We start from the raw sequence: 22,169 nt of genomic DNA, 5'->3' as shown, positions 1-22,169 counted from the left end.
CTACTGCAAAACAGCGAGCGCCACTACTGCCAGCTAAATAAAAGATTCAAACTACGGAAGGCACTAACTACTGATAGGCATAGTTAGCAAATGAAAGATTTTAATAGAGAACAAACAATGTATTTACCTTAATAGTCATAATATATATAGCAGTTCATGACATCCATTCTTACAAATCTACTGTTTCTGATGGACACACCTCCAGATTATCCATTCTCAAAAATCCGCCATCTCACTTCCCCACATCCACCACTGCTGGCGGCTCACCTCCAACTGCACAACGCTACGCACTGTTCACATCCAGCTGCCCAACACTACAATAGCCAACAACAATGCAAACCAGCCACAGACTGCACACAGCACAGCCAGTGATTTTCATACAAAGCGCTACGTGGCGTTACCAATATAAGAACCTAAGCAGCCTACTTACAATTACAATGCCAAACCACACACTTCACGTGCCACCACAGCAGAACTTCAGATATTGAATCTCACCATCGTACACAGCCCAGATCTGGCACCGTCCGACTTCTATCAGTTCCCGATCATGAAAGACGATCTGTGGGGACATCATTATGCTTCTGATGAAGACGTTGAGAGAACTATGCGACTGTGGTTGCGGAAACAGAGTGTCGACTTCCTCCGTGACGGCTTCATAAAACTTGTTCATCGTTGGCGGAAATGTATCCAATTGGCTGGTGATTATGTAGAAAAGTGAATATTGGTAATTAAAGATAACATTCTAAGGATTATTTCTGCGTTTGATTTGTTACAATAATGTTTTCGCAATCGCTGTCGAGATTTAATTTGTAGAAATGGCAGATATCAGCAGACGTAGTTACACTGCTGGGGGCGAAACAGACTATAGGCATTCCAGGAAAGATTTAATAATGCTTCTCCGCAAAAGGCAATATTTAAACTGACAAAAGCGTGCTTTTGGCAACGTTAAAGACAGGCCAAGGAGTGGAAGGAAGAAGATGCGAGAAGAAACATGTGCCGGAGTCCTTGCTTCGACTAAACAGTCTCTACATGTAAACATTCTGCAGAATCGGCATACCAAAGACAACAATGTGAAATCACATGAAAAACGACCTTAAATTTAGACTTCTTCGAACGACTTTCGTAAATGAGTTATCGGATACGGACCGGAATGGGCGCGTTTTATCGTGCCGCGCTTTGTTAACTCAATTTACAAATACAGATTATGTTTTCAGATGAATGAGCTCTTTATTGCAGCTCACATCCTAGAAATATTGTCCTTCGGGCCAAAGAGCTCATGTAATGATATAGGTAGCGATGACATAATAACAGCTGCTTGGACCGTACTTTTTTTAAACGGGCTGTGAAAGGCCCTCTTTTTTTGCAAATGTACAAATATGGTTAATACCCAAGCTTGAGGAAGGAGGCCTCGTAGAACGCTTCTGGTTGCAACAAGGCGGAATTCCTCCTCACTCTATACTTGGTGGAACGGAGACTTCTCGCCCACCCTGATGACAATTTTCTTTTTTCATGCATATTATGTGTCGAAGTGGTAATTCGCTTCAGAGAAAGCCTGGAAAACACTGTACTTAAATTCGCAAGTCATTTAGAGGTAACAGGAGTATAGGTACATAGTACGTGACTGCCTCTGAACGGGATACAATGGCAAACATTTTTGTGACATTACACTAAAAGGATTTTCCAAAATTACCTTGAACGTTTCGTTGAACAGCACATTCTCGAGAGGGAAGTATCAGATCTGCTGCATATAAACAAGCCATGACTTGAAACTCATTCTGAAGCCATGACTTATTGTTTAAGTGAAAATAAAGGGAGTCGGAAACAACCATAATCCTCTTTTAGCATAATTGATTACGTGTATTAAATGTCAACTTATGAAGGTATTTCTACTTAATGGCTGCTCATGGAAGTGTAGGGTCGGTCCTGACCAATAGGAGCACCCATTTCTTAATTTCCCGCTAACTAATTTGACCTAGAGAAGTGGAGGAGGGGGCAGGTGCAGAGTATAGGTGGAGGGGAAGAGATCTGGCAATAATGCAGACTGGGCCAGGACTGGCACTGCCCCATTACTTCAGTACAGTTGTTCAGGTAAAAGGGCGCAATTAGAGTGTGGCCTGGTGATAAAAAATATATGGCACTACGAAAGGTAAGCCTTCAGAGAACGCAGAGCACAGCTTCACCTCCAGTCTCATAAAAACACAACGCCGTAAGAAAGGGATTTTTCCGACGACTACGATTTCAAAGGGACATTTTGTAACATTTCTGCAACGTACATCGTGTCCTCGTTATGTCACACGGCATTTAAGCCTGTCGTCTCTGAAGAGTGAGTACTAAATGAAGAGTTAGAAAAAATTGGCGAGGAAAACTCTACGAAAAAATATTGCCAGAACGAAGCGCAGGTTATTTAGATATACGTTAACATTAGAATGAACATTATAGCGTAAATCTATGAGAGCAGAATTTGAAACCAGATTACTTAGGGTCGATAAAGAAATTGCTACAGGATTAGAAATACTAGAGGAAGTCATCAGTCTTGACGAAATACAGATGATCCTCAGAAACATTTACGTATGTCCTACCATTACCAGTACAAAGACTTTGCACTAAGCTTCAGTGTACGTCTGCAGGTATTTTCTTCCGTAGTTCTTGGCAACATAACCTATACATCAGTAGCCGGTTTGTGGCGGTTTGGTGTGGCTGGCAACCAACACCGTAACTCATCCCACAAATGCTCAGACGTCCATTTTTTTCTGTCATCTGCAAAGTGCTGTTGCTTCAAACACGTTAGCGGTAGAGACAATTGCACAAAATTTCAGAACAATATATGGACTCAAATAACTTTTACCGAGCGAGGTGGCGCGGTGGTTAGCACAATGGACTCGCATTCGGGACCACGACGGTTCAAACCCGCGTCCGACCATCCTGATTTAGGTTTTCCATGATTTCCCAAAATCGCTCCAGGCGAATGCCAGGGTGGTTCCTTTCAAATGGCACGGCCAATTTCCTTCCCCATCCTTGACACAATCCGAGCTTGTGCTCTGTCTCTAATGACTTCGATGTCGACGGGACGTTAAACTCAATATTCCTTCCTTCGTTCCTTCCTCCAAAGTAATTATTCCGAAAATACTCAATGCGTTACTTACTGAGAGCTCTTCTGGTTTCAAGGACGAATGCAGACGCAAATACGCTCTTGCGTCGCACACAGTTATTAATCTGCATTAGTTACAACATTTATCAAAAACACCACTAGTATGACTTAAACCAATTTAGTGATTCTTGTTATGAGTCTGGCCTCTGAGCAGTAATAGATCATATTTTCTATCACACATTGACAATTGGCAGACTGAGGAAGTTGTCCCAATGATTTCGCTACCTATTCGGAGCATGGCATGCCTGTGGAGGATACAATAGTTGCTATAGATCCTTACTCAACGCAAGTATGAGACATATTTTGACTTACTGATTTCTTTCTGTCAAGAGTTTACATTTTTTCTGGCATAAGTTGCTGAACATGCCATTCAACAAAATTCAGTTTAACTGCTTCACCAAACAAGCTTCCAGAAGTTTAGATAATTCTATTTTCCCCTTATTTCTGCTAGTTAGTTGCGTTTATAACGATTCTCTACGTTTTACTATAATTGCTATTTGTATTTGATGATTTCAACAACCTATTGGCTAAGATTACCTTCGCTTCTTGAGTTGTTCTTTCTTTCGCCAGTATTCCTTCATCTTCTGTCTAACTCGTGCTCGCTCTTCTTCCGAGAACACTCATCGTATTCTTCTTGCTTTCTCGTCGGAGAATTCCACCACTCCCGCTAATTTTGCTTTGACCGTCTTCCTGTTTACTGTATCTGCTTTACTCATCCCACACTTACCTAGTTCCGATGTTCTTAATTCACTGGTGGGATTTGTATCTTTTTGTTCTCCTTGAAAGTCATATATTATTTTCAATCCTTTCTGGTTTCATTCTTTTAATGCGTCCTTAGGACGTTGGCCTCATTTTGCTTATTGTGGTTGAGATCTTCTCAGACGTACCATATAATTCTTTGTTTGATCTAAAATGTAATGTAAAGTATTTGGCTGCATTTTTTTAAAACCCAGGATCTTTCTCTGACGTTTCCTCTTTCTCTGTTTCTGCAAGTCCCTTTCTGGCCACTGTCTTTGCTGCAGTTAAACATGCGGGATTAACTACGGACCTGTAGTAACTGACGTTGAAGTTACATTTGTAAGTTTCCTGGTATAATCAGGGTGCAGTCTTCATCTTTCTGGCTTTTCCTTCGACTACTGCCTTCTCAATGACGTTCAGGGTGAGAATATTATCTAGGTTTTTTTTGGAAGGAGAGACAGCATTGGTCGTATATTTTTGTTTATTATCGCAAAATCGATTTTCGGTCACTTAGTGACCATCTTCAGTGCTGTAATATACAACTTAAATTAGTAAGCACTGGTGTCAATAAGCTTACGGCGATCACATAGTCTATGTGATCGCCGTAAGCTTATTGACACCAGACAGAGACAGCATTGGTCGTATATTTTTGTTTATTATCGCAAAATCGATTTTCGGTCACTTAGTGACCATCTTCAGTGCTGTAATATACAACTTAAATTAGTAAGCACTGGTGTCAATAAGCTTACGGCGATCACATAGTCTATGTGATCGCCGTAAGCTTATTGACACCAGTGCTTACTAATTTAAGTTATATATTACAGCACTGAATATGGTCACTAAGTGACCGAAAATCGATTTTGCGATAATAAACAAAAATATACGACCAATGATGTCTCTCAGAATTCACATAGACTATGTGATCGCCGTAAGCTTATGGACACCAGTGCATACTAATTTAAGTTATATATTACAGCACTGAAGATGGTCACTAAGTGACCGAAAATCGATTTTGCGATAATAAACAAAAATATACGACCAATGCTGTCTCTCCTTCCAAATATACCCATTATCTGGTTGTAGTGCACAGGACACTATGGAGTCGCCAATCAATAATCTAGGTTTTTTCTACGCCTGTGCTCTTTTGATGTCTCTATATATTGCCATCAATGTCCGCGTTGAATCTTGTCATCTATGTTCACGTACTCAGTCCCTTGTAAAGTAATTTGTAATCCTGTCTTCTCTGGTGCTTATTTTAGGACTTGTGTTTGTTTTGCTGCAATGTCCATATTTTGCGTGATAAATACCTGATCATCTACGAAAACTAGCATCCGAATTCAACGCCAGTTCTTATTGTACAACACTGAAGTAATCCCAGTTACATAAAATCTTTTAGCAACATTTGTAAAAATTTTACGTATTCGGCGGCACAAAGTTTAACATGCAGGTATGTCATATACGTAGTGATACACGTTTATATTGCTGTTATATTGTTCATAGGGCGGCGAGCGTCTGTTCGTTGTCGGAAGCGACTTTCAGAGTGGGTAGCATCGCTAGTCGTGTAAGAGTGTGCTACGGGGAGCAGTCTCTTCCGCAGATAGCTTGTAGTTTTGATTAGGTAACACAGGATGACGCAAGACGTCCGTGATTCGCGTCGTGCTGTCACAATTCCCTCAGTCTCTACCAGTGATGACAAGTCTTGCCCTAGCCGTGAGCTGAAGTAATACCCGAGGTCTCGCCACAGAATGACGGCAGGACTTAACATGGCTGTGCCTCTTCAGTACACTGGAAGAACAGAATTTCTCACCAGGTCGGCACTGTACTCCGCGACGATCGTCACACAACGTAGTGCAGATCTGCGATTCATCGCTGAACTCAATGCGACGCCATTCACCAGCAGTCCATACCTCCAGCTCTCAGCACCACTCCAAATGCAGTTCGTTTCTGTTGTAAAGTTAACGGCAGCCTAGGCATGGAACGGTAATATCATACTATGGCTGCTAACAGTCCCCGACCAATGGTTCGGGATGACACAGAATATTGTACGGAGTTCATTGCTAGTTCTTGGTTGCCAGATCCAGATGTGAATGGGTTACGATGTACTTGGTGCACAGTCTTGCTGGCCATGGTGGAAGTATCACAATTCATAGGGGCATGCGCAATGTGTGGATGAGCAGGTTCCTGTTGAAAACTGGCACCACAGTATTGTTGTATGAGAGGTGACACATGAGGACGCATGATATCGTTTATGTGCCATTGCGACATCACAGTACCCTTAGTCACTATCAGCCAAGACTTGAAGTCATACCCGAAGCTACTCACAGCATGATGTCAGGTGTAACGCCGTTTTCTTTCTTTCTTTCGGCCTTTGTCTCGCGCCAGCGCCGGGTCGGCCGTGTTATTACTGATTTGTCAGTGTTAGCTGGAGAGGGTGGCTGGATGCCCTTCCTGACGCCACCCCGAATCCTCCCCCAGGACATAAGTAGCGCACCCCAATTGTCTGCGACTAGTGTAAGCTAATAGTGTGAATGTCTTAAAATATCTGTGAGTTGTGTAACTGAGGTGGAACGTGGGGACCAGCCCTGTATTCAACTAGCGGGGTGTGAAAAACTGCCTAATAAAAACGTCCAGGCTGGCCGGCTTACCGACCCTCGTCGTTAATCCGCTGGGCGGATTCGATCTGGGGCCAGAGCGCCTACCCGAGTCTAGGAAGCAGCGTATGACCGCTCTCGGCTACCCTGGCGGGTTCAGGTGAAACACTGTTGTTACTCTCTAAATCACTGGAAGAATGGAACCTCCCCCCAGATCCCTGCAGTACTCGCCGACGACGGTTACCAGGGGATGTGTAGAAGTGCAGTTCGTGTTGTGATATTAGTATTAGCCTAAGCAAGGAAATTCCGCAGGCCAGTTGTTGCTAATCTCCTAACAAAGGTGCAAGATGATAGAGAATGTTGCAGGGAGTCCATTACTTGTTTTCAGCTGGCAGATGCAGATGTGAAGGTGTTACAGTTTGCCTGGCTCGCAATAAGACGATCCTCCGTTTTGGAGACAGGCATGGTCGACTGGAATCTTGAAGACGAATGTGTTTGCACTCTCGTTCCAATGCATTCCACCATCTGGCCACTGTCACACCCAAATGTCAGACATTTTTGGATATTGCATGATTCGACCAGTCCGCCAGCAGTGCATCCACAATAACGCCTCTTTCAAATTCTGGCAAATGCTCATAACGCTGTCTCACACGGGTGCGCGGCCCCTCCATCTCCGTCTCAGCCGGCACGCAACATCTGACGCTGTTCGCATCCCTTTTATCCCTCACAAGACCTGGTAACAACATTATATACGAACGACACTAATGCACTCTGGTGGCCTTTCTAACTGTCATAGAGAATTGCAACTCTAATACACATCCGCCGGTTGTGTGTATGTGTGTGAAGTTACATGGACATCTGACCATGTCTTATGGATGCTTCACTCTTTTTAGTGGATAGGGTATTTCAAAATCTGTCTTCCGCTAGAGTTTTTTCTCGTTTCTCCAGTACCGCTGAAAATATTCCTCGATGTTTTAGCACAAGTCCCATCGTCATCTTCCTGATTTTCTACATTCTTCCGTAACCCACATCTCTAATCCTTCGATTCTCTTATCTTCTAGTTTTCTTTCTCGATAGCAATAGTAAAATGCAACAGAATGCCTACAGCTATATGGGATTAGATTTATTTGTTGGTGAATGATAATGAGTTACATTCAGTCATATTGTACTAAGGCAATGATGATTGCATGCATTGATTGCTGCGTCTTCTGAACGATGAAAAACAAATTAAGGCAGTGCTTGTTAAGCAGAGTGAATGCGGCGTGTTCTTAAACAGCGATATTAAGCAATTCTGTACCAAGCAACAGCAGTCCATGGTTGAGGAAGGAGGAGGATTACGATTAACGTCCCGTCGCCAAAGAAGCCTTTAGAGGTTACAGACCATGAAACCGCTTCGCGGTCATTATAAATAGCAAAATGCTCTTGGATGCTCGATTCCTCGTGAGGTAATTTTTGACGCTCCATTAGCTCTGCTCACTTTTGCTGGAAATGGCGGTTTGATGGGTTGTTTTACTGGGGCTGGCGGCGAATCTTTCACCACCTGTATGATGCTGCCATTTTTCCACAGGACAATAATCGTCCGCACATGGCAAATGTCTATGAAATGTTTGTGTGATATTGAGATACTTTCATGGTCATCGAGATCCCCAGATCTGTCCTTGACAAACCATGTTTGGGAACAGCCTGGTTGTCAACTCTGTCCAAGTGGGGTATACAGAATGTCAAGGTTCAGCCTCAACAGTTGTTGGCCAGCAAACCTCAGGAGAATATGCAGTGGCTACATGATAGCCCACTCAACTGAATCAGGTCAGATGGAATGCAAAGTCATGCTAATAAGTGCACTTTTGCTGCCAAATTCTTTTTAAATTTGATTCTGTTTCGCAATCACTGAACTAACATCATTTACCGTCTCAACCAGTGAAGTAACATTTCGTTTCCTTCTCCTGTTCTGGTTGCTTTACTTTTTTTGTCAGACAGTGTCCGTAGAAGTTCCGCATGGTATCGTCCAGAGATCGTAGTGCCGCAGCAAAGTCGGCAACGCAAATGGATACCACAGACATTATCGAAAGCTTTCTGCAAACTGCAACGACGAATCACAGGTGCTACTCAAGACCACGCCACTCATCTCAGCATAGCAGCGCCCTCACACTGAGGTCAATATAGTGTCAAGCATGCAAGAGCTCAGCAGTTCGAGACCTCAATTACAGCAGTCAACATCATCCTCTAGGACCAACAAGTAGGTAAAGCATCAGATGATCTTGTAGTTACTGTTGAACATTGTAACTCAAGAGAACAGTTTATTAATTAATGCTGTTAATTAAAGCATCAAGTAATGCTTTGCTAGCCTACATCCACTTTTACATAGATACACTCCTGGAAATGGAAAAAAGAACACATTGACACCGGTGTGTCAGACCCACCATACTTGCTCTGGACACTGCGAGAGGGCTGTACAAGCAATGATCACACGCACGGCACAGCAGACACACCAGGAACCGCGGTGTTGGCCGTCGAATGGCGCTAGCTGCGCAGCATTTGTGCACCGCCGCCGTCAGTGTCAGACAGTTTGCCGTGGCATACGGAGCTCCATCGCAGTCTTTAACACTGGTAGCATGCCGCGACAGCGTGGACGTGAACCGTATGTGCAGTTGACGGACTTTGAGCGAGGGCGTATAGTGGGCATGCGGGAGGCCGGGTGGACGTACCGCCGAATTGCTCAACACGTGGGGCGTGAGGTCTCCACAGTACATCGATGTTGTCGCCAGTGGTCGGCGGAAGTTGCACGTGCCCGTCGACCTGGGACCGGACCGTAGCGACGCACGGATGCACGCCAAGACCGTAGGATCCTACGCAGTGCCGTAGGGGACCGCACCGCCACTTCCCAGCAAATTAGAGACACTGTTGCTCCTGGGGTATCGGCGAGGACCATTCGCAACCGTCTCCATGAAGCTTGGCTACGGTCCCGCACACCGTTAGGCCGTCTTCCGCTCACGCCCCAACATCGTGCAGCCCGCCTCCAGTGGTGTCGCGACAGGCGTGAATGGAGGGACGAATGGAGACGTGTCGTCTTCAGCGATGAGAGTCGCTTCTGCCTTGGTGCCAATGATGGTCGTATGCGTGTTTGGCGCCGTGCAGGCGAGCGCCACAATCAGGACTGCATACGACCGAGGCACACAGGGCCAACACCCTGCATCATGGTGTGGGGAGCGATCTCCTACACTGGCCGTACACCACTGGTGATCGTCGAGGGAACACTGAATAGTGCACGGTACATCCAAACCGTCATCGAACCCATCGTTCTACCATTCCTAGACCGGCAAGGGAACTTGCTGTTCCAACAGGACAATGCACGTCCGCATGTATCCCGTGCCACCCAACGTGCTCTAGAAGGTGTAAGTCAACTACCCTAGCCAGCAAGATCTCCGGATCTGTCCCCCATTGAGCATGTTTGGGACTGGATGAAGCGTCGTCTCACGCGGTCTGCACGTCCAGCACGAACGCTGGTCCAACTGAGGCGCCAGGTGGAAATGGCATGGCAAGCCGTTCCACAGGACTACATCCAGCATCTCTACGATCGTCTCCGTGGGAGAATAGCAGCCTGCATTGCTGCGAAAGGTGGATATACACTGTACTAGTGCCGACATTGTGCATGCTCTGTTGCCTGTGTCTATGTGCCTGTGGTTCTGTCAGTGTGATCATGTGATGTATCTGACCCCAGGAATGTGTCAATAAAATTTCCCCTTCCTGGGACAATGAATTCACGGTGTTCTTATTTCAATTTCCAGGAGTGTACTTATTAAGCCACCACACGGTGCGTGTTAGAGGGTACCCTATACAGCAACTAGTCATTTCCTTTCCTGTTCCACTCACAAGCAGAGCAAGGTAAAAACGACTGTCTATATGCCTCCATGTGAGCCCTAATTTCTCGTATCTTATATTCATCGTCCTTATGCGCAATGTATGTTGGCAGCAGTAGAACCGCTTTGCAGTCAGCTTCAGATGCCGGTTATTTAAATTTTCTCAATAGAGTTTCTCGAAAAGAACGTTGCCTTAACAAATCTAGCAGCCCGCCTCTGAATTGCTTCGATGCGTTTCTTCAACCCGACCTGGTATGGATCCCAAACACTCGAGCAGTACTCAAGAATGGGCCCCACCAGCAACCTATATGCAGTCTCCTTTCCACCTTTTCCTAAAATTCTCCCAATAAATCGAAGTGGACCACTCCCCTTCCCTACCACACTTCTCACAAGCTGGTACCACTTCATATCGCTTTGCAATGTTACGCCCAGATATTTAACTAGTAATACTGTATCCGAACACTGCAGGTTTGTTCTTCCTACTCATCCGCACTAATTTACATTTTTCCACATTTAAAGATAGTTGCCATTCATCACACCAACTGAAAGTTTTGTCTAAGTCATCCTGCATTGCTCTAGTCGCTCAACTTTGATGCCTTATCGTACATCACAGCACCATCAGAAAACAACCAGCATTATCAGCAAACAACCGCATATTGCTGCCCGATCTGTCTGCCAAAACATTTATGTATACAGAGAATAACAGCGGTCCTTCAAATTGCCCTTGGACACTCCTGACGATATTCTTGTCGCTGATGAACATTTGCCGTCGAGGACAACATATTGGGTTCTATAACTTAAGAAGTCTTCGAGCCTCTCACATGTCTGTGAACGTATTCCATATACTCGTACCTTGGTTAGCAGCGTGCAATGTGGCAGCCGGCCGCGGTGGCCGTGCGGTTCTAGGCACTGCAGTCCGGAACCGCGGGACTGCTACGGTCGCAGGTTAGAATCCTGCCTCGGGCATGGATGTGTGTGATGTCCTTAGGTTAGTTAGGTTTAAGTAGTTCTAAGTTCTAGGGGACTGATGACCTAAGATGTTAAGTCCCATAGTGCTCAGAGCCATTTGAACCATTTTTGCAATGTGGCACCGTGTCAAATGCTTTCCGGAAATCTACAATTATGGAATCCTCCTGTTGCCCTTCATCCATTGTTCGCAGCAGTATATCATGTGAGACAAGGGCAAGCTGAGTTTCACTCGAGTGATGCTTTCTAAAGCCACTTCGATTCATGGACATAAGCTTCTCAGTCTCAAGAGAGTTTAACATATTCGAACTGAGAATATGTTCAAGGATTCTGCAGCAAACCGATGTTAGGAATATTCGTCTGTAATTTTGCGGGTCTGTTCTTTTACCCTTCTTATATAGTCGAGTCATCTACGCTTTTTTCAGTTATCTGGGCCTTCGTCCTGAGCGAGAGATCCACGATAAATGCAGGCTAAGTGAGCTGCCAATGCCGTAGATTCTCCAAGACAATTTATTGTAAATTATTCAGTACTCCTGTGGCAAAGAAGTGTGTCAAAGTTTAGTAAGTCTTTCTTAAATCAATATAATCATGATAATTGTCTTCACATCAATCATTAAGACTTTTTTTTTATTTGCCTGCTATGATACCCATCGCTTCCTCGGTCTTCCTGGACTTCTTCTCCAATGTGGCGTAAATCTTATTACCTGAAGAGATAATCTTCCTCCGCTCATTCTTTCGAGGTGTTCATGCCAATTTTTTCTGTTTTCTTCTGTTTTATTGAGGATGTTTAATATATTCAGCTCTTGCCTGATTTCCGAACTTCTAGATCTGTCGGCTTTTGTGCATCCCTTTACTACTCTTAGAAATCATCTTCGCTGCCTGTGTGCCAGTTTCTTGATTTTTACTTCTAATCCACGATTCACTTCCTTAAACACGAATTTGAACTGCCATTGTCTTATAACATTTCAATCTTTCTTCTTTCTTCGTTTTATTTTTTAGACATGTCTTTATTATTCTACACATATTTCCAAATTTTTCTGATTTCTTCTCTATGTCTTCGTCATATTCATATGTGACGCCCCAATCTAAGCAATTAAAATGTTTGACCTCTTCTGTTGTTCTATTATTACTCACAATTTTTGGCCGTACAGGCTATTTCCCTTCGAGAACCATTCTTTTGTCTTCTTTCCTGAAATCGTCAAATGGTACCCTTCACAAGCCCTACCTGGTAAATATATTCCCCTTCGTAGATCATCTTCATTATCCACCAATAGTGTGGCATCGTCTGCGTGCAAAAGACAATCCAAGTGGGAAATCCTGTTGCTTTTAATTTCACCGTTAAAAATGTTCTTCCATTTCCTAATTGGGTCATTTCAATAAATCTTCCGAAGAATGAATGAAAGGCTGCACCCTTGTCTTCCTGGTTTGTTTGTCGCTATAGGCTGTATTAGTGTACCATTTATATCTAAAATTGCAGTCGTATGTTTGCACAGAATTTTTAAAACATTTGTTAGGTGTGTTCGGTATATTCTCTTTCCCACAATTCTCAACAGTTCCTATCTAACCACATTATCGAATGCCTCAATAAAATCAATGAACGCTAGATGGGTTCCCCTATTATACTCTCTCTGTTTTTCGGTTATTTGTTTTATTACACTACTGGCCATTAAAATTGCAACACCAAGAAGAAATGCAGGTGATAAACGGGTATTCATTGGACAAATATATTATACTAGAACTGACATGTGATTACACTTTCACAGAATTTGGGTGCATAGATCCTGAGAAATCAGCACCCAGAACAACCACCTCTGGCCGAAGTAACGGCTTTGATACGCCTGGGCATTGAGTCAAACAGAGCTTGGATGGCGTATACAGGTACAGCTGCCCATGCACCTTTAACACCATACCACAGTTCATCAAGAGTAGTGACTGGCGTATTGTGACGAAGCCAGTTGCTCGGCCACCATTGACAGGACTTTTCAATTGGTGAGAGATCTAGAGAATGTGCTGGCCAGGGCAGCAGTCGAACATTTTCTGTACCCAGAAAGGCCCGTACAGGACCTGCAACATGCGGTCGTGCATTATCCTGCTGAAATGTAGGGTTTAGCAGGGATCGAATGAAGAGTAGAGTCACGGGTCGTAACACATCTGAAATGTAGCGTCCACTGTTTAAAGTGCAGTCAGTGCGAACAAGAGGTGACCGTAACGTGTAACCAATGGCACCCCATACCATCACGCCGGTTGGTACGCCAGTATGGCGATGACGAATACACGCTTCCAATGTGCGTACACCGCGATGTCGCCAAACACGGATGAGATCATCATGATGCTGTAAATAGAACCTAGATCCATCCGAAAAAATGACGTTTTGCCATTCGTGCACCCAGGTTCGCCATTGAGTACACCATCGCAGGCGCTCCTGTATGTGATGCAGCGTCAAGGGTAACCGCAGCCATGGTCTCCGAGCTGATAGTCCATGCTGATGCAAACGTCATCGAACTGTTCGTGCAGATAGTTGTTGTCTTGCAAACGTCCCCATCTGTTGACTCAGGGATCGAGACGTGACTACACGATCCGTTACAGCCATGAGGATAAGATTCCTCTCATCTCGACTGCTAGTGATACGTGGCCGTTGGGATCCAGCACGGCGTTCCGTATTACCCTCCTGAACCCACCGATTCCATATTGTGCTAACAGTCATTGGGTCTCGACCAACGCGAGCAGCAATGTCGCGATACGATATACCGCAATCGTGATAGGCTACAATCCGACCTTTATCAAAGTGAGAAACGTGATGGTACGCATTTCTCCTCCTTACACGCGACATCACAACAACGTTTCACCAGGCAACGCCGGTCAGCTGCTGTTTTTGTATGAGAAATCGGTTGGAAACATTCCTCATGTCAGCACGTTGTAGGTGTCAGCCCCGGCGCCAACCTTGTGTGAATGCTCTGAAAAGCTAATCATTTACATATCAGAGCATTTTCTTCCTGTCGGTTAAATTTCGCGTCTGTAGCACGTCATCTCCGTGGTGTAGCAATTTTAATGGCTAGTAGTGTATACATACTGCATCTGTCGTCGATCTGCCCCTTATAAAGCCTATTTGTTCTCCGCCTGATAAATTTTTAGGTATAATCTCTTGTTCAATTTTCTTTCATATACTTTCTAAGCGGTGTCAAACAAGCTGATTTATCAATAGTTCTCGCAGCTATTGCAGTATCCTGACATCACCTTTGCTTGTGAACATGCTTCTGTAATAGCCCCTTTCTCCAATACGAATTAAATAATTGTATTAATGTCAGTAATGTAATATAGTTGTTGTTGTTGAAAATGAACCATCTGCCAGAAAATTCACAGAATTCATAGTTGTGGCCAGCCGGACGATTGCAGTTTCACCTAGTCACAACATACAGAACACGTAACTAACTGGGTCAACCAATCCAAAGCGAAATACGTGTCAGGCCCAGTAATTTTTTTCCCCCTCATAGCAATGCGCGACTCAAGGAAGATAAGATTTCAGAATGTTAAATTGTATGCTTTTGTGTTGTAATACCGGGTGATCAAAAAGTCAGTATAAATCTGAAAACTTAATTAAGCACGAAATAATGTAGATAGAGAGGTAAAAATTGACACACAGGCTTGAAATGACGTGGGGTTTTATTAGAACCAAAAAAAAGTTCTCAAAATGTCCGACAGATGGCGCTGGACAGCAAAATGTCAGTGACTGCGCATGACAATCGTGTATAAAAGGAGCTGTAATGAGAGAGAGAATCAGATGCACCAGCAGTCGCATCATGTTGACGTTACCTGAAAAGGCGCTTTTAGTGAAGCTGTATTATCAGAATGGACAATGTGGGAGTTCAGCGTTACGATTCTATCGCCATAGGAAGGGGATTCGAACGGGTAAAGGTCCGTTGACAAATGCAGCTGTGAAGAGAATGATTTCGAAGTTCGAAGCCACGGGTTGTTTAGACGATAGATCCCGTAGTGACCGACCGAGCACAAGGCGCAATGCTGCTGAGACATTGAGGAAGAAATGGAGACTGAAGCGGGTTCGTCAATGTAGGGGGAAGTCAGCGCTCGTGTAGTCGCACGTCGCATCGGCATTCCATACACTACTGTTTGGTTGGCACTTAGGCGTGCCCTCCGATGCTATCCGTACAAAATCCATCGGCATCATGAACTTTTACCTGGCGATTTATTTAGTGAAGCGGAGGGCATTTGCGGTGTGGGCGTTTCAAAAGATGACGGAAGATGACGATTCGTTGAGTAACATGCTGTGGACCGACGAAGCTCATTTCACGCTCCGAGGGTCTGTCAACGCCCACAACTGCAGAATTTGGGCTACCTAAAATACTAGAACTGTCGTGGAACCTCCATCGAACGACGAGAAAGTCACGGTGTGGGTTGGATTTACCACATCTACCGTTATCGGGCCTTTTTTTCTTTGAGGAAATGCGTGATGCTGGTTTTGTAACTGCTACCGTGACGGGTGAGAGGTACGCCGATATGTTACAGAATCGCATCATCCCCAGCCTGGCTGATAAACACCTGCTGGAACGTACGATGTTTATGCAGGATGGCGCTCCACCCCATATTGCTTGACACGTGAAAGATCTGCTGCGCGCCTCGTTTGGTGACGATCGTGTGCTCAGCCGCCACTTTCGTCATGCTTGGCCTCCCAGGTCCCCAGACCTCAGTCCGTGCAATTATTGACTTTTGGGTTACCTGAAGTCGCAAGTGTATCGTGATCGACCGACATCCCTAGGGATGCTGAAAGACAACATCCGACGCCAGTGCCTCACCATAACTCCGGACATGCTTTGCAGTGTTGTTTACAACATTATTCCTCGACTACAGCTATTGTTGAGGAATGATGGTGGACATATTGAGCACTGTAAAGAACATCATCTTTGCTTTGTCTTACTTTGTTATGCTAATTATTGCTATTGTGATCAGATGAAGCTCCATGTGTCGGACATTTTTTGAACTTTTGTATTTTTTTGGTTCTAATAAAACCCCATGTCATTCCAATCATGTGTGTCAATTTGTACTTGTCTATCTACATTATTCCGTGATTTATTCAGTTTTCAAATTTATACTGACTTTTTGATCACCCGGTATACTGATGCTCTTTTTAACATAAAACCGCGCCTGTGGTGTGGAGCTCGGCGGGTGACTGCACGTGGTGGCTGTGCCGTGTTGCAGCTGGATGCGGCGGCGGCGCTGGAGGAGAAGGGCGCGGGTGCGGCGGTGACGCGGACGCGGAGGCGGAGGCGCCATGCGCGGGGCGCCGCCCCTCTAGGCGCAGGCGTCAGCGAGTGCGTGCGCGTGTGCGTGTGCCTGTGCACGCAGCGGCCGCACGCTCCACGCTGGAGCCCATAACGCAGGCCGGCATCATGCTCATCGTGGGGGTAGCCATCGTCCTCGCCAACATCCTCATCATCGCTACCTACCTCTCCTTCCGCGGTGAGTACACTCCCACAGCCCTGATGCTGCTGTCTCACTCTCTTTTGCTCGAACAGGAATAGCACCGTGTACGTGTTGTGGTGGTACACGTAACCTGCCCGCTAGTACCTCTGACACAGTCATCACCAACCTTTCTGAGATCATTACGAGTGAAAGAAGATAGGGATCACTCAGTATTCCCAACTAAATTTAGAAACGACGTCACAAAACACCGCATGCTCAAAGTCTAAGAAACACAAGTCTCAACCTGGGGAACAATCAAGAATGGGGTGCCGAAAGGTTCGGTCTTGGGTCCTCTGCTGTTCTTAATATACAGGATGTTACAAAAAGGTACGGCCAAACTTTCAGGAAACATTCCTCACACACAAAATGGTTCAAATGGCTCTGAGCACTATGCGACTTAACTTCTGAGGTCATCAGTCGCCTAGAACTTAGAACTAATTAAACCTAACTAACCTAAGGACATCACACACATCCATGCCCGAGGCGGGATTCGAACCTGCGACCGTAGCGGTCGCTCGGTTCCAGACTGTAGCGCCCAGAACCGCACGGCCACTCCAGCCCGCCCTGACACACAAAGAAAGAAAATATGTTATGTGGACATGTGTCCGGAAACGATTACTTTCCATGTTAGAGCTCGTTTTATTACTTCTCTTCAAATCACATTAATCATGGAATGGAAACACACAGCAACAGAAAGTACCAGCGTGACTTCAAACACTTCGTTACAGAAAATGTTGAAAATGTCCTCCGTTAGCGAGGATACATGCATCCACCCTCCGTCGCATGGAATCCCTGATGCGCTGATGCAGCCCTAGAGAATGGCGTATTGTATCACGGCCGTCCACAATACGAGCACGAAGAGTCTCTACATTTTATACCGGAGTTGTGTAGACAAGAGTTTTCAAATGCCCCCATAAATGAAAGTCAGGAGGCTTGAAGTCAGGAGAGCGTGGAGGCCATGGAATTGGTCCGCCTCTACCAATCCATCGGTCACCGAATCTGTTGTTGAGAAGCGTACGAACACTTCGACTGAAATGTGCAGGAGCTCCATCGTGCATGAACCACATGTTGTGTCGTACTTGTAAAGGCACATGTTCTAGCACCACAGGTAGAGTATCTCGTATGAAATCATGATAACGTGCTCCATTGAGCGTAGGTGAACGAAACAAATGAGCTCTAACATGGAAATTAAGCGTTTCCGGACACATGTCCACATAACATCTTTTCTTTATTTGTGTGTGAGGAATGTTTCCTAAAAGTTTGGCCGTACCTTCTTGTAACACCCTGTATATTAATGACTTGCCATTCTATATTCACGAAGATACAAGGTTCGTTCTCTTTGCCTATGATACAAGTAAAGCTATCACACCCAACAGACAAGAATTAACTTGTGAAATTGCAAACGATGTTTTTCAGAAAATCATTAAGTGGTTCTCTGCAAATGGGCTCTCACTGGACTTTGGCAAAACACAGTATATACAGTTCCACACAGGAAGTGGAATGACACCATTAATAAATACAGACTTCGATCAGAAATCGGTAGCTAAGGTAGAATATTCCAAATTTCTAGGTGTATGCATTGCTGAGGGGTTGAACTGGAAAAAAAAAACACTGAGGGTATGCTGAAACGTTTGAGTTCAGCTACTTATGCTATTAGGGTCATTGCAAATTTTGGCGATATACATCTGAATAAATTAGCTTACCACGCATATTTTGATTCTCTGCTTTCGTATAGCATCATATTCTGGGGTAACTCATCATTGAGTAAAAGAGTGTTCATTGCACAAAAGCGTGTAATCAGAATAATTGCTGGAGCTCATCCAAGATCATCCTGCAGACACTTATTCAAAGAGCTAGAGATCTTAACTGCAGCCTCACAATGTATATATTCACTTATGAAATTTGTTATTAACAATCCGAACGAATTCAAAAGTAATAGCAATGTACATGGCTACAACACTAGGAGAAAGGATGATCTTCACTACTCGAGGTTAAATCTAACTTTGGCTCAGAAGGGGGTAAATTATGCTGCCATAAAAGTCTTTCGTCACTTACCTAATAGTATCAAAAGTCTGACAGATAGCCATACACCATTTAAAAGGAAATTAAAAGAATTTCTTAATGGCAACTCTTTCTACTCATTAGATGAATTTTTGGATATGGTAAGTGGGTAATTTCCCTTAACCACAACAAAAAAAATGTTAAAAATATTAAGTGTCATGAAATATTTTGTGTAATGTAATCTCTTGTATAGACACCTTTTATTAACCTGACACGTTACACATCACTGCGAAGTGTCGTATTCATGATCTATGCAACAAGTACTAATCTAATCTAATCTAACAATCACAACACTCTGGTGCGAAAGTTGTTATCGTTTGACAGCTAGCGCGACACTAGCGCTCCAAACGGTGAGAAAGAATACGATCACATGCGCCGTGACGATAAGGTTTATTTTTAATTACTTTCTACTTAATTAACTGAATAGATGTTATATTTTTGCGTTCCATGCTTTAGTAAGTTACCAAGAGACACGAAGTATCGTGAAATACATGTAAAAACAGCAGAATCATACTGATTCAATGACATAAGCTACAATTCATTCAGGAAGAAATGATTACGAATATGTCTACATTTACACCTTATTCCGTCTGAAAGCAAGAGAATAAAAACGTATTTCTTGCATGAGAAGCACACACTTCTGTTATTGTCTGTTATTAACAGACTGATGACCATCGATGTTAAGTCCCATAGTGCTCAGAGCCATTTGAACCATTTTTGTTATTAACATCATAGGCACTTTCCTCGGGACTTAAAAATTTTTTATTGAGTCCAATGATTCGCCCTTTCTTACACTTCAGTTGACTTTCTAATACACGGATATTTTTTGTAAATGTAATTACTTTTTCTCCATAAGCGAATGTGTTAGAGATTCTTGCCGTTTGTGGCTCAGATCTAGCAACAATAGTGCAATTGCTTTCCCCAGTGTTGGGAAAGAGTGTTATTGTTTTTGACCAGTTATTATCACCTTTATGTGGTTTTTCCGTAACCCACAGTTAAGGTGGCTTACTTCAACATAAAATAATGTAGTTATTACATTCCATATGCGTTTCTTACATTCCACATCCACTGATTTGGCTGAAAGTGTAGCAAACAAGACTGTGCTTTACCGCTCGGCCACACTGGTCGGCCCTGGATAACTATACGACGTCTTCTTGTAAATGGTCAAGTCTTCCGGTGTTTGCTAATAATTTTTTGTTATTAAAGGAAAACGACATTATTCAGGAAATGTCTGTATATTACAAGAGAATCGTTATTAAACTGTCGTGTAATGCACCGTTTCGGACATCCCAGGGTCCTTGGGAAACTAAATAATCATAATGTAGTGTAATTTCTTTAGTTATTGTCGATTATTACATACCCTCTCTATTCTATAAACTAAGTTAAAATAAATATAAGCGTTATGTTAGTATGCGCACTTATCCCATATCGTATTCGGAAGTGTTGCTTGCTGGTCGCTTGGAGCGCTCCTGTCGCTGGGTGTAATAAAAACGAGACTGTTTTGTTTGGGGGCAGGAACCAAACAGCGAGGTCATTGATCCCATCGGATTACGGAAGGAAGTCGGCCGCGCCATTTCAAGGGAACCATCCCGGCATTTTCCTGAAGCGATTTAGGGAAATCACGGAAAACATGAATAGTGATGGCCGTACGCGGATTTGAACTGTCGTTCTCCCTAATGGGATTCCAGTGTGCTAACCACTGGGCAACCTCGCTCGGTAAACAAAAACGAAACGGTATCTCGCGACTATTATGTTAGACTGTGGTAAGCTGCCGTTAAAAGTATTCTTTATTAAGGAACCGGTTTTGGTTAAAGATTTTTTTCTAGCACAACTTCGGTTAACAGCAAGAGTTACATTGGGATGAAATGACATCAGAAAAGGAGCACAGTGTCAGATATCGACTGGAAACTGTATAGCGAGTAAATAGTGAAACGTCCCCTTTTTGAAGATTTATACAAGACTGTGCTTTAACTAACACACAATATTTATTAGCGCAACGCAATTTGACTTTCAATAATCCCTACAAAAGAATGGCCCTGTCTAATATTAACCCATACGTTTCACAAATCACTTACCTCACAAAAATCTTCGTTACTCGAACTACTGCAATACAGCGAGTGCCACTACTGCCAGCTAAATAAAAGATTCAAACTAAGGAAGGCACTAACTACTGATAGGCATAGTTAGCAAATGAAAGATTTTAATAGAGAACAAACGCTGTATTTACCTTAATAGTCATATTATATATAGCAGTTCATGACAGTCTTACAAATTTCAAAACTCCGCCATCTCTCTCCCCACATCCATCACTGCTGGCTCACCTCCAACTGCGCAACGCTACGCGCTGTTAACATCCAGCTGCCGCTGCCCAACACTACAATGGCAGACAACAATGCAAACTAGCCACAGACTGCACACAGCACAGCCGGTGATTTTCATACAGAGCGCTACGTAACGTTGTCAATAAGAAAACATCAACAGCCTACTTACATAGCCCCCATGCTCCCCACAAAAAATTTTGCAAATTGTTTTGGGCAGTGGCCAATAATGATTTCATAAAATTTTTCATAATTACAATAACAAAGATATCAAATGCACACACTTATTGATACACTGTTGGTCAAAAGCTAAAATTTTCTCACTGTCCATAAAGACAGTCCTGATCATTCATCACAGTAAAATAGCAGTGTCTTTCTCAAAGTCTGAGCAGTAAAAGAAAATGCACATAGAAGTAGTGGATTTCCACGCTGTCTTGAAGAAGTAGTGTTGTCCTTCCAATGGAAAGACAGTGCTGACTCTTGACCTGCAGACAAGTAATGAGCCACAACAGAGCAAACCCACAGCAGAGTCAATCGAAGTTTTGAAGAGTATTGGTAGGTCATCACAGAGCAGACCCACTGTAGTCCTGGTAGACATTACGGTATTGGTGGGCCACCAGAGGCGCAGACCCACTGCAGTCCTTGTAGAAATAATGGTACTGGTGAGTCAGCAAAGACGCAGACCGACTGTAGTCCTTGTAGAGACGGCCAGCAGCCATCTGTTGCAAATGTGCAGGTGCACAATCACCGTCGAAGAGTCTTGCGGACAATATAGCAAGTCCATAAACCACCACTTGTGCACTCACAAAGTTTCTGGAATTGTCCTTAGAACCAGCAATGCTGTTATCCAGTCCCTTGCTGAATCATTAACACACATGCAAACACTATCAGTCCCTACTTCTCACATATTGTCCATATACTATGACCAACAGAAACGTGTGCAGTGAAATGTAACTTCATTTGAAGAACTGGCGTCTATACAATTATAAATTTACAACATGAAAATACAATTATA

At 43.8% G+C, this 22,169-nt stretch overlaps 1 protein-coding gene across 1 annotated transcript in view; it reads left to right on the top strand.

Annotated features, from left to right (window-relative positions):
• The first annotated feature begins 16,659 nt into the window (after positions 1-16,659).
• The window catches only part of LOC124796267 (G-protein coupled receptor 52-like), a 114,559-nt gene continuing 109,049 nt past the window's right edge, over positions 16,660-22,169 (top strand). Inside the window, exon 1 of the mRNA XM_047260380.1 lies at positions 16,660-16,772. Within this exon, the coding sequence (XP_047116336.1) occupies positions 16,703-16,772 (70 nt within the window). The 5' untranslated portion in view covers positions 16,660-16,702. The remainder of the gene's footprint in view (positions 16,773-22,169) is intronic.

Source organism: Schistocerca piceifrons, chromosome 4, assembly GCF_021461385.2.
Source record: "Schistocerca piceifrons isolate TAMUIC-IGC-003096 chromosome 4, iqSchPice1.1, whole genome shotgun sequence".
NCBI lineage: Eukaryota > Metazoa > Arthropoda > Insecta > Orthoptera > Acrididae > Schistocerca > Schistocerca piceifrons.
The sequence above is the reverse complement of the archived record's forward strand: the minus strand, read 5'-3'. Positions and strand labels throughout refer to the sequence as shown.